Here is a 13,509-nt window from a genome sequence, read left to right as displayed (position 1 = left end):
CAAGATATTTACTAATTGTGACTCCTGGCCAAATTTGAGCGAAATCGCTTGAGCGGTTCGAAAGTTATTGTGGACACAACAAAAATTAGCACACTTTTTATCACGTCGATCGCTATACTTTTCTCACACACTTCGTGTGCGGAAAAGTAATAACTCTCTCGGCATTTAATATGAAAACAACAAGCGATTTCGAATAGATTATCGAGACTTTTACTCTGCTCGTTTCTGACATCAGTTTTACCACGACTCGTCACGAGTCACTCAGTGATATCCTTCGACATCGAACGGAGAAATGTTCGTCGCATTTTTTATTCTCGATCAAACATATTTGTGGGACCCATTCTCAATTCGATCTTTCGATATTCTCTATGGTATAATATGGAACATATCGCTCGTTTCGAACACATAATGCTTGAATGTTATATTCTTTCTCTAATTTTATCTATCCGGTTTTTTTCTTTCTCTTTCTCTCTCTCTCTCTCTCTCTCTCTCTCTTCGTCTCTTTCTCTAGGTTCAATACGAACATCATTCTTGGCTGGATCAGCGACTAATGTCACCTGGCATTTGGCATATCCACACAGAGTAAGTCACCATAATTCTTGTCAAAGATTGCTTTTTTTCTTTCTTAGATAAAATTCCGAATCATCACACGATTTAAATGCCAATGAAATGAAATCCACTGAATATTTATGTTTTTTATTCGAAATGGAAGACTATTTATTTTCTCACATTTGATTATTTCTGGTTTTTCGTTCTTTTGTATAGTTTACATAAATCTATAACTAAGCTACACCAAAAATGGTCCATGTCATTGTTACGGAAATGACGATGAAAATGGCCAACAGAATGAGGTTGCTGTAACGTTGCGTGGTACTCGATGTGTCTCGTGGAGTTGATGTTGTTGTTGTTGGCTCGTTCGTTGGTTTGAATTGTTTCAAATTACAATTATTTTCACCGTCACAAAATGAACATTGACCCTCGTTGCCGTTGCAATATTCTTTGTCATTTTCAGCCATTTTCGATGCACATGTCTGCAAGAAAATATCAACGCTACGATCGATGATTGCACATGAGTCGGTGATATTTTTGCAATACACCGAGTATTGGTCCACCAAATCTGGTGCGTCTGATCTGGTTGGACATTCTCCGGACGTACTGTTACATTGAACACATTTTCGACGATTTGCCGGAAACTCATGCGCATTACAAGCATCCGTATCGATTGCAATACACAATTTACAAGTTTTTTTATTATGCAAACACTCACTATATTCGCGCGAATTTGAAATGCACCCACGTTCATTGTCCCCAGTGTTTTTATCCTGAAAAATTTAAAGTAATCGAGAAAACTGTTAACAAAAAATGAAATCAATAATAATTGATTGAAATTCCATTTATCCATACCCATTTCACGTAGCAATAAAAATCATCGAGACCATTCGAATTGTACAGGCACTGAGCCATTTCCAGTACATCGTTCAAGCAATTGCTATCGCTTTGCGAATCACATGTTTTGCACTTGTGTTTTGGGTGCCCTAGATCGCAAAGTGGGCTAGTACAACGGTGACATTTCGCTTCGCTTGACTCACATGCCAATTGCTCTGAACGACTCAACGTCTCGTAGCAATCACGTTTTATTATCGTATCTTTTGTGGATAGAATTCGATTTCAAAATAAATGAAAAAAAAAGTTTATTATTTAAACACGATTTTCAATGGAACCCTTCATATGACATTTGAAACACAAAATGAAATTACAATTATTCGTTATGGTGACGAAGCTGTTGCAGATTTTCGGGGTTGCTTTGTTGCCGGCATAACAAATGATACCGTCCCAATCTTCTGCTGTTTGCATTCATTTCGATCAACCGAAACGTCGATAGAAATCTGTGATTTGACCAAAAAATGCAATCCGCTTTTATATTGTCCAATCCCGTAAATGTACGGGTGCAACCGTACGCGATCTACGCAAATCCTTATCAACAATTGTTTACATCAAATTAATGAAGATTCTTCTTCTTGTTATTGAATCATGTTATTATTGTTTTTACAATATGCCGACAAAAAAGCTGTTCTTGATGAATGAAAAATGTCCTCGAACTTCAATAATTTGATGATTTTGTATCGATGATAAGATAGTTGTTATTAGAGATCTGCATTTCATTCATTGCTTTGTTTTGTTCTTGTTTTGGTTTTGGTTTTTGCGCTAATTCTTTGTTTACTTTCAATTATCATTTTGGCAGGGAGGCTTTCGATTACAATTGCTAGACCACTTAGAACGTCCGGTTTTGGATTTGACACCGTCGGTCGGTGGTACCGACTTTGTTCGCAGCGATGTCACAGCACAAAGCTTTGAAGTACGATTTCCATCGGATTTTACGTGCATAGATTGCACATTGCGACTCTTACGTCAAGCTGATGAATGGTCGAATGGGTATCGATTCTGGTCATGCGCTGATATCGATATCAAAAGCCGTAAGTATTACATCATCACATACAAACGCCACCGAATGCATGTACAAAAAACTAACATAAAACAAACATTGTAATTACAGGAAAAGAATTCCGCGAAACTTGCTCGGGACATGGTAAATATCTTGCCAGTCGATGTAGGTGTGATAAGAAATATTATGGATCAAGGTGCCAGTATAACGACGAGTGCGAAAAAGACGACGATTGCGGCGCACAAGGTAAATGTATTAACCTGCATGGAACAACTTTGCCGAGACGTCAATGCTACTGTAACTTTGGATGGTTCGGACCAAATTGCTCGAAAAGTGAGTAGATCTTTTCTGAAATCTAACAAAACAATCTGGGCGATTTTTTTTTTCTTGATTTTGGCATCATGCCAATGGCATGTAGTAAATATTTATTCCAAAAAATACAAGTATACATTTGTGTCGCTGAACGTTGCATGAATTTCCATCTAACGCGAGTGTAACATGAGTTGCATTAGAAACAGTATTAGCTCATGTTATACTCGCGTTCGGTTGTTTCTATAACAGATCTGTATTCCCATTTTTATGCTCACCGACACATTTGTAACAAAGCAACAGAAGGAAAAAAAAAACAAAGAATAAAACGACGTGATCTAAAAATCGACTTATATTATTTTATACATATGTAGTAGTAGTATACACAGTGATCTAACGACATTCGCGATTGTACAATGTACATAAATAAGTTGTAGTTAGAATGCGTGGGAAAATAGTACGTTCCATTCAAGTTCAAAACAAGTTTGTTTGATCAAACAAATGATTGCAATCGAATTGGCAGCGATCAAAAGTTTTGTCAATATTTTCATTCTTTAATCCAGAGGTTGGTTGCACATAAATTTTTCTATATAAATTTCAAATATCAAATAAATTAATCCGATATTTTTCATGCGTTGTGTTATTCTAACTCATTTGCCAGCTATTTATCGCTGGAATGAGATTTTCGTTTTGTTCATTTACCGTTATTTCTCAACAATTCTGCCACTGTGTCACTACATAGTATATATAGTCCATAAGAAATGTGCAGAGACGAAAATGTTCGCCATTTAGTTTTACATTGCCAATACATTAGTTATAGAGATTTTTGTTTTGTTTATTTTTTTGTCGTTTATAAACAAATCTGCCTATCTTTTTGCACATTGCCACTGTACGTAGTATATGTCCCTAAGAAATGTGTTGAGACAATGCAAAAAGATATGCAGATTTGTTTACAAACGACAAAAAATAAACAAAACAAAAATCTCCATAACTAATGTATTGGCAATGTAAAACTAAATGGCGAACATTTTCGTCTCTGCACATTTCTTATGGACTATATGACACAGTGGCAGACTTGTTTACAAATATCGGTAAATGAACTAACCAAAAATCTCATTCCTGCGATGAATAGCTGGCTGCCAATACAACAGCCGATGTCTCGTTCATGTACTGCAAATGCGTCAGAACAACACAACGCATGAAAAATATCGGATAAATTTATTTGATATTTGAAATTTATATAAATAAATTTATCTGCAACCAACCTCTGCTTTAATCAAAAGAGTTTTCGTTTTACAGAATCGCCAATCAAATCAAAGGATCTTGATCTATCACAATATTCAACCAAGCAACTATCACCTGACTATCGCATTCACTGGCGCATATTGAAAGAGAAAAATGAAATTGAAATAGTTGCCGTTGTGAATGGCACATCATGGGTTGGATTGGGATGGAGACCACGAAAACTCAATGCGACCTGCCGCAATTTTCCACTGCTCCAAAAGGCATCACCGTCAGAGCAATTGGTTAAAGCTTCGTTGAGTCAAAATTCCAAAACACCAACATCTGAACCTGAGCCCAAATCACCAAAACTGGAGCCTGAAAAGGAACCAGGTAGTATTTTTGATTAAACGAAATTGCCATGAAAAGACCCTAAATTCGACATAAATTTTGATATCATTTGAAAATGAAATAATCCAATAGACAATGATCCAATGAATCTTTTACAAATCCTTCGTATATATAAATGCATTTGATTCGGTTCAAATCTCGTAATATCGGTTTGACGTATGTGCTTGTGTTTACAATTAAAATGACTTTGAACTCAAAGCAATCGTCTCAAAATGTGTTTCATAAAAACTAAAAATTGTATGACGTTCGGTATTTTCGGGAAAAAACTTAAATTTAATGGTTTAATTGCATATTCAGCGCCCGAAGGAAGCAGTGAGCCTGAGCCTAAAAGTGAATCGGAACCATCATCGACAAGTGAACCATCTTCGGAACCTAAATCAGAGCCTACCTCCGAACCGGAAAAAGAACCAGGTAACGTTTTGATGCGTTGTTAAATATCATTCTTAAAAAAATTGCATCGCATAGGTGACATTTCCAAAAAAAAATCGGGGTTTTTAAGCTGTGATTACAACAACTCTTGTCCTGCGTTCAATCAAAACTTATGTCAAAACTTGTCTCTCTCAGAAATCTTAAGCAGTTTTGTTTTGCAGAAAAATCTAAGTTTTCTGGAAGATAAGGATTTCTGGTAATTAAGATTACTGAGATAGTACTGTATTGTGCTGTGGTGAAATATTGATAAACACTAATTTCGCGTTGGTATCAATGAAACTTCTTAAGATGTTGTTTGCTGTCTTCTGCTTTGCTTGTTTTGTGTCCTACTATGCTTCGAATGACACAGTACAATCATATAGTGTACACTGTACACACACGTTCTTGATATTTGTTTGTTTTATAAAGAACATCTAAACTGAGTTTACTGCGAACAACATCTCTTTTACGCCAACAGCAATTCGTCCACGAACGATTCAGTGTGACGGTTGGTGTGAGCGAGACAGGATTTGACAGCAAACAATTTGGTTGTATCAGTTTAAATGATCTTTGAACTAATTTGTTGTTTCACAATATATCAATTTGGCATTATTTTGAACAGAAAATAATCCGGTTTTTTCGATTCTAAATTGTAAAATTAAATGAAAAAACATTTTTTTCTGACATAAAAGCAATTTATGAATTAAAAATTGCTTTTATGTCAGAAAAAAAAGTTTTTTCATTTAATTTTACAATTTATGTGACTGAGAAGAAAAAAAAATTCGATTCTATTTCTAGCTGCTGAGGAACATAGTAAATCACCTTCAAGTGAACCAAAATCCGAGCCTACCTCAGAACCAGAATCAGGTAAAGCTGTGACGAGAGTAGCTCATTTGAATGACAATGTTAAAAATTCAGGCTTATTTCAAATGTGTACAAAGTTTGAATGTGTCACAATAACAATGTTAATTCTTTTTTCAAAATTGTCAGAACCAGAAGCTGAAAGCAAAGCCCCTGAAAAGGAACCAGGTAATTTGCTTGTTTAAAATAACTTTTGGCATTTGTCACTAGAAATGAAGTCGGATTCACTTTGATTTCAAATAGAACCGCAAAACACTGTGTCATGATCTAATCAGATTATTTCAGAGAATTCTAAATTCATCATGATCTTCGTTAATAAACTTCTTATTAAGTTTGATTTGTTTGATAAAAGTGTATCAAACTTAACACATACACACAGGGGAATAAGACTCAGAAAATATGTGAAGGGGATTTTTTTTCTCGAAAAATGAACAATATATAAGAAACAGCTTTTTTTGATCAGTTATAATTTATCCAACAAACGGATGAAAAAGAATAACAATTGAACACATTTTCAAATAGCCCATTACATAAGATTGAATTAACTCTTCTTTATTTATGTGATTTATCTGGCGTTAAAATGACCTAATCAAATACCTTCTTATTCTTTTCAGCCCCAGAAGCAAGTAGTAAACATCCGTCAAGTGAACCAGAGTCAAACTCTACCCCAGAATCAGGTATTAAAACACTTTTGTGAAAATATCTTTTTCACAAGAATCAACGAATTGAAAAGAAATTAATTGGAAGAAATGAGCTGCGATATGAAACAACTAAAATAAAACTTGTTTATAGAACCAGAAGCCACCACTGAACCAGCAACAGAGCCCACCTCTTCGACAACGTCAGCACCACTTCGACCACAGCCGTTCAGACCACGTTCATTCAATAAAACTAAACGCGTTGTAATTCCATTGAGAGAACGACCAAATATTCAAAGCGCAAGCAATTTGTCAAAGAGACATACCAGAGCGGCTCTAAGTAATTTTTTTTATGATTTTTACTCTGATGAACTTGAACTTGATTAACATTTAATATTTCTTTTAAATATAGGAGCGGAACCTTCAAGCGAACCCGAAGGTAGCTCTGAACCAGGTGCGTTATTTCATGATAAAATATCTGAGGAAACATTATGAACACTTACATAAATGTTGTCGAGAAAAACTTACACTTATGTTGTTAGCGAGTCAACGATAATATTATAAGATTCAAGCGTTCTATGGCACATAACTCGATTTATCAATGCTATTCTACATGATAGAGGTATAATTTTGTTGGGAACATGAAAGAGGCCATGAAACACTCGAGTCTTTGATGATCTGCTAACAACACAAGTGTATGTTTTTTCCGCACCGGTAGTCTCATCCAGTAGCTGTCAAACGAATAGCGCCATACATTTCAACGACAATGTTTGACACTACTCAATGTTTGACAATGTGAGCGAGAGGTAAATGCGTCCACGACCGTGCTTTTTGCACAACGAGCGTGCACACTGGTGCTCAATATTTGGACGCACTTTAGATTGCAAATAATATTATTGTTAGTGTAGTGATATCCCTGCGATTTTTCCTAGAAACATTTAGATTAATCATTCTTATCTTGATAATTAACAAATCTATCATCGATTTTTATTTCAACAGAGCCCCCATCGCCAGAGAAAGAGCCTGAATCAAGTAAGTAAAAAAACACCATCGTCTTATGTTTTTCTCAAAGTGCTAATCGTGAATTTCTACATCCAAGCTCCAGAAGGCGGCCATCCCGAACCGGGATCTAAATTGAGTGAGCCAAAGGGTGAGCCATCGAGTGAGCCATCGAGTGAGCCGTCGAGTGGGCCATCGAGTGAGCCGTCGAGTGAGCCGTCGAGTGAGCCTTCGAGTGAGCCAGAAGGTGAGCCGTCGAGTGAGCCAAAAGGTGAGCCGTCGAGTGAGCCAAAAGGTGAGCCATCAAGTGAGCCAGAGGGTGAGCCTTCATCATCATACAAGCCAAATGTTGAATACATTTCACACGAGTATGCACCAAAACACGACTTCAATCCAATGGACTGTACCGATATTGTCATTGGAACAGCTAGAAACCAAACGAGCCGAATTTTGGATTACTACACGAGAGACAGGTAAAATTGCTATTGCTGCATTCGATTTGGCTGCATTTCTAATGTTCGTTGAAACACACAACTGTTTTCCAGATCAACACCGCGTCAAGATAGTTTCTGGGGTGGATCAAATGATTTGACAGCAACTGGTGGATTTGAAGAGAATGGCGTAACGACAATCATATTCCGTAGAAAATTGGAATCAAAAGACATAGCCGATCATTCGATTGTGAATGATTTGATGCATGTAATTTGGGCCTTAGGTCAAGAGCCGGGAAGATATGTACATTCACCACCATCTGGTTTGGAAAAGGAATCAGCATCGAAGCGAAATTTCTACCAACCAGACGAATTAAAATATCACGGTCACAAAACACAACGCGGAGTAGCTCAAATCAATTTCTTCGAAGACACCAAACCGAAAGCTGCTTCTGGATCAAATGGAACGGATGCATCGATGAATGTTCTTGACAACAATTGCGAAGGTCAATGGAAATATCCACGCACCTGTGAACCGGAAAAATTCAATTGTGAATACTATGCATCGTGGCAGACAATTGGTCGCGGCGATGAATTCCGTTTCCGCATTCAAACCACAAACACAAAAACATGGACTGGAGTAGGTTTTAGCGATGACGAAAAAATGTCGCAAACTGATGCTATTATCGGATGGGTCGATCCAAATGGTAGACCATTCTTGATGGACACTTGGATTACCGGCTACACAGCACCCAAACTCGACGACAATCAAAATATCCATAACATTTCTGGGCGCATTCAAAACGGTGTGACATTCCTTGAATTCACACGAAAACGCGAAACAAACGACAGAAGTGATCTATCATTCACCGACGATAAATGTCTGTACCTCATGTTCCCGGTGCTTGGCGGCCGTTTTAATGCCGTCAATAAGAAGATGAGCAAACATGAGCAGACGCCGGTGGTTACCGATTCAAGAATCTGCATCAAATCGTGTGGTCGCGAATTGATCGACAATAGTATATTGCCAGTAGAAAAAGGGCCTAGTCAATTGGCGTATGCGGTCAGTGTAAAATTAATGAATTTAGCTGAATCGTTTGAGTCGCCAGCAAAAGGAACGCCTGAATTCGACAGTTTGGCATCCCAAATTGCCAATTCGATGGCAGGTGTTCTAAGCCATATCCCCGGTTATACCGAAACCGAAGTAAACAGTTTTGAAAAGTAAGTTTTGTTATGACTGTGGTTTGGAAATGTTCTGAAACTCATTTGTAAATTCAATTCGTTTTCAACAGAGACAAAAATGCAGTCATTGCAAAGATGAATGTTCTTTTCGATAAGGCCGCCTACGAAAAGAGCCAAGCCGTTAAGGTTACCGATAGCAATGAATTGAAAGAAGGCGAACCGGATGCCGAAGAAGATGGTAAAGTTATCAAAGACACCATTCTCAATAGCATTCAGTCGGCCAAGTTGGGCGCATTGACTGTTGACCCCGGATTTTTGCATTTCCGCACACTGGATCGTAAGCAAAACATTCCATTATTTCCAGTTTAATTTTTGAACATGTTTTAAATGTTTCCGTTCCATTATTTAATTTATATAGACAAATTTGAAGAGGATGAAGCAAGAACATCATTTTTCAATTTATCAGAAGTTCGATTGTACACGGTTATTGGATTGATCGCAGCTCTAGTCTTTGTGGCTTTATTACAAGCCGCATGCACCATTTACAAAACTTCTTCATCAAGTCGAAATCAAAAGGTAAATTTAATGAATTTTTTCGCTTTCAAAAAAGGCATTATACACCTTAGATGCTTCAAATTCTCGGAGGGTCCGATGTATCGGCGCACATTTCGAAAAAGATGTGTTCGACGATGCTTTGGGCAATGAAGCATTTTATATGAGAAAAAATTGTAATGCCGAAAATATGTAAATTCAATAATTTTTTTTTTGGTTCCAATAAAATGGAAAATTTAATGAGTTAGGCATGTGAAATAAAATCATATGTTAAGCACTTTTTTAATTGTACAAAATGGATTTGGATAGTGAAGTGCATTAAACGAAGAATTATTTATAAATACATTTTTTAGCTGATTTACGCTATCCCAAAGGATTACCGAATCGGTCAGCAGTCAAGCAACCTGTAAAACTGTTCAATTTAGACCCACACACACACACACACACAAAACTATTCCCCTTCCCGAACAAAACTAAACGATATATACTTTTGGTACTGTTTGCTTTTTCTTTTTTTTCTTAATTTGTTTAATTATTTTTTTTTCTATTTATTTAAACCAACAAAAAAAAAACAACAACTATAATTTCACTAATTTATTGTTATCATATCATATGTTTATTGAACTTTTTATGTGTTTTTTTACATACATATATACATAGTGTTTGGGTGTGTTTACTATATGTTTCTGTATTGTTTCAAATTGTGTTGCATGTCAATTAGAACAGTGATTTTTTTGGGTTGTAAATTCAGGGGATGCATTGAAGAGTGCATTTTTCGTGTGTATGTTTTCATTCGTTTCATGTGACTACATCATAATTTATTAATTTTGCGCGTAAACTATAAAAATAAATATGAAACATGAAAAAAAAAACTATTCAATTGCATGAAACAAGCAATTATTTCTTATTCGAAACACTATTACGCTTGATTTGATTGTCCATTGTTGATTTGAAATGAAAATCGCTAATTTGATAACTCAGTCAATTGAAATGAAATAATGCAATTAAACGCGTGACTTCAATGACAACGCACATTCAATATTCCCAACTTGTGCTTTTGAGCGGCGCGAGATAGCGGTAGCGCCTAATTAGACAGCGTGGTTGATTGTCAGAACTACATGACATTCTGTCAACGTTCCTCAATTCAGCTTCTTTAGGTACTCTGTGTAAATGTGTTTTTTATTTTAATAAACATCCAAACAATTTTTTTCAATAATGATCATTATGGTTCGAACCAAAACGATATATTCAATGTTGCTTAACATACTTCACTTGCGTTTTGGGGAAAATGTGTGAAAATTTTAAAACTTACTTGAAGAATGAAATATTTTCCAAAAAAGTACCAAATTCATGTTCACACAATTTAATTTTGCAATATCGTTTTGTGGGCATTTTCATAAAAATATAATTTATTCAATAACGAAAGAGAATATAAATGTGTAACAAGCACGCTGTGTGTGACACTTATAACTTACGTACTATTGCGAAATAGTTTGAACTACTAAATGTCAAATATTTAAATTCGCGCCGCTGAATAGTTGCTAAATATACCGCAGATCTTATTTAGTCGCTACCGCTATTCACTGTCACGTCAAATACATTGGTTCTTATGGGAGAGAAGCACAGGTTGAATATTCCCGAAGAATTAACCTTGTAAATCGTTTGTGGCCGACACAACATCAATAGTTATGCAAGACGTGCGTTTCGCTGTTAATTTTTCCTGCTTTGTAATCATATAGTCATACGTACATATTAGACGGAATTGAATTGTTTACTTGTATATTCAAACATTAATTTATCAATCACGGTTCACAAACTGAATACGGTTTTTCACTAAATTTAAATGTTTCGCGTGGTTATTGTTGAATGTTCCAATTTTATTACTAATCAATTGTCTATTGTTACAGGATAAATTAATACCGAATTCAGCATGGAAGGATTATTCAGCGAATACAAACTATGCATTTGACACGGTCGATGGATCGCATATTCCATCAGATGAGAAACAACAAAAGCGAAACGGTTCGCGTATGAACACATCGTCCAGTTCACAACAAACACTTCCACTGTCACATGCCCCAATGAAATCACACTACTATAACGTCGACAACGGTGGCCGTCATCATCAAATGTCGCCATACGAAAATGGATATTCGAGTGGCCAGTATTCAAACCGCTACGGAAATGGTAGAGTGTTGCTTGCAAATTTGACCGTTGGGCACTTTAAACCGTTATCTCTAGTTGATTTCAAATCGACTAATGTTCATTCTTTTTTCATAATTTGTATCATTCACCTACAGATCGAACGTACTCATTGCCTCGTACCGCAGCCGGTGCATCATCGCACGGCCAACGCTATTCACACCAACCACAGCCCGATGGCTATTATACCCAAGATCGTCGTCGCAACAACTCAAGGTCAAATCATCATTCGATGGAAGAGGCAGCAGCTGCAACAACGGCCATGGATAAGCCTGACTTTTATTTCATGCCATCGCAGCGCAAATATTCCGGTGAAGTTGTACGCGTCTACGTCGATTACAACAAAGATACGAAAAATAGAAACAATTAGAATTAAATGGAAAACAAATGGGAAAAAACAGAACTCTTCATTGTGTCAGTGTGCTTTAATTCGATATATATAAATAGTGAATTTGTCTTTTAATTTCGACGAGCAAATTGAACGGGAAACATGTGTATGTGTTTTTTTTTTCGTTTAATTTCGCATCTTATTTGTTTTCTCAGCATACATTGTAATATTCGGTGAGTGCCACTAGAAAAATATTCAGACTTATTTAGTGCGTGAGACGCATGGTCACTCATTTAGTGAGTGAGACGCACGCGGATGAGATGAAGCAAAGCAAAAGAGAAGCGGGCAACTCCATACGAACGAACGATATAGCGCGCATACATTTCGTCACTCCGTCGTTAGAATACGGACACAAACACGTAGTACCCATTGACTCTATGTTCTAGTTGCGCGCTTCCCTTTCGCTTTGCTTCATTCCATCCGCATGCGTCTCACGCACTAAATGAGTGTGGATATTTTTTTAGTGGCACTCACCGAATATTACAATGTATGTTTCTCAGCGAAGAAAAGAAAATTGTTTTTTAATCATAAGGATAGTCGTTTTGGAATGTATTTCCTCTCTTTTTTGAATGCGTAAAATTTGTTGATGAATCTTTGAAGATACTCAAAGGAAAATACCGTTTTTCTTAATCTGTAGTTGGGTATTGTTTTTGTTTTATCGAATTAGCAACAACGAAAAAGAAAATATTTTTTTAAATACTGCAAACAAGTCGAAACCATAAGCAATTAGTGCCTAGTTAAGTAGTAACATTTTACTGCAATCGCAAATCAAGCCGGTAGATTTATGAAACCGCTTTTGTATCATTCAGTTTAGTCGCAAATGAAGTGCATGTAAATATTGCACACAATGTACATTTTAAATATAATTTACCGTTTATTATTTATATACGGGCTAAACATAGGGTACACACAAACACAGTATAGCAATTTATTATTTTTATTGTATAAAGTGGTTGTCATGAATCGCAACGTCATTAAACGACAATTTTTCAAAAAGAACCGATTTTTTTTTTATATCAGAGTTAATGAAAGTCACTTCTTCCAAACTATAGTGTGGCTTTCTAATTTATACAAATCTATACTACTGATAAAATATAAATAATCAGAATAACAAAACAATTTTTTTATATGTTGTTTCAACAAAAAATCAATAAAAAAGGAAAAATTTAAAGAACTTATTGCAATATAATGAGAAACTTAATTTATTAAGAGAAAAACATCCAAAAATTCAATGAAGACAGGATTTTCAGTGCTCACTTTCTGAGTACCAACTTTTTTTAATTGTCGGTGCTTTGTGTGAAGAAACTGATATTCTCGACACGTTAGATTATATGAAACGCTTGGATGCTAAACGTGATGAGCTTCGAAGTTTACACGTGCAAATCAATTGAATACAATGAACAGAAAACTGTCACCAATCATCATGAATCGGTATAATTTTAATTGTTTTTGTGAGAACTTTTG

The 13,509-nt window shown here is 36.0% G+C and overlaps 1 protein-coding gene across 5 annotated transcripts in view; it reads left to right on the top strand.

The window, feature by feature from the left end:
* The window catches only part of LOC129577504 (uncharacterized), a 36,460-nt gene extending 23,416 nt beyond the window's left edge, over positions 1-13,044 (top strand). Inside the window, exons 1-18 of one of the 5 annotated variants that reach the window (XM_055464725.1) lie at positions 179-371; positions 512-582; positions 2,243-2,474; positions 2,555-2,776; positions 4,052-4,366; positions 4,682-4,795; positions 5,591-5,659; positions 5,783-5,821; positions 6,268-6,330; positions 6,446-6,631; positions 6,704-6,745; positions 7,291-7,323; positions 7,391-7,763; positions 7,836-8,942; positions 9,014-9,240; positions 9,322-9,479; positions 11,363-11,642; positions 11,756-13,044. In XM_055464725.1, the coding sequence (XP_055320700.1) occupies positions 293-371; positions 512-582; positions 2,243-2,474; positions 2,555-2,776; positions 4,052-4,366; positions 4,682-4,795; positions 5,591-5,659; positions 5,783-5,821; positions 6,268-6,330; positions 6,446-6,631; positions 6,704-6,745; positions 7,291-7,323; positions 7,391-7,763; positions 7,836-8,942; positions 9,014-9,240; positions 9,322-9,479; positions 11,363-11,642; positions 11,756-12,027 (3,882 nt within the window). In that variant the 5' untranslated portion in view covers positions 179-292 and the 3' untranslated portion in view covers positions 12,028-13,044. Of the gene's footprint in view, positions 1-178; positions 372-511; positions 583-2,242; positions 2,475-2,554; positions 2,777-4,051; positions 4,367-4,681; positions 4,796-5,590; positions 5,660-5,782; positions 5,822-6,267; positions 6,331-6,445; positions 6,632-6,703; positions 6,746-7,290; positions 7,324-7,390; positions 7,764-7,835; positions 8,943-9,013; positions 9,241-9,321; positions 9,480-9,808; positions 9,949-11,362; positions 11,643-11,755 lie in introns of those variants that run through there. The other 4 variants (XR_008689011.1, XM_055464723.1, XM_055464724.1 and 1 more) reach the window with 4 other exon arrangements.
* The last annotated feature ends 465 nt before the right edge of the window (positions 13,045-13,509 follow it).

This window comes from Sitodiplosis mosellana, unplaced genomic scaffold (genome assembly GCF_009176505.1).
Source record: "Sitodiplosis mosellana isolate CC-2019 unplaced genomic scaffold, AAFC_SMos_1.0 Smas_scaffold_6197, whole genome shotgun sequence".
NCBI lineage: Eukaryota > Metazoa > Arthropoda > Insecta > Diptera > Cecidomyiidae > Sitodiplosis > Sitodiplosis mosellana.
Note: the sequence above shows the minus strand (reverse complement) of the source record. Positions and strands in the feature narration are given on the sequence as shown.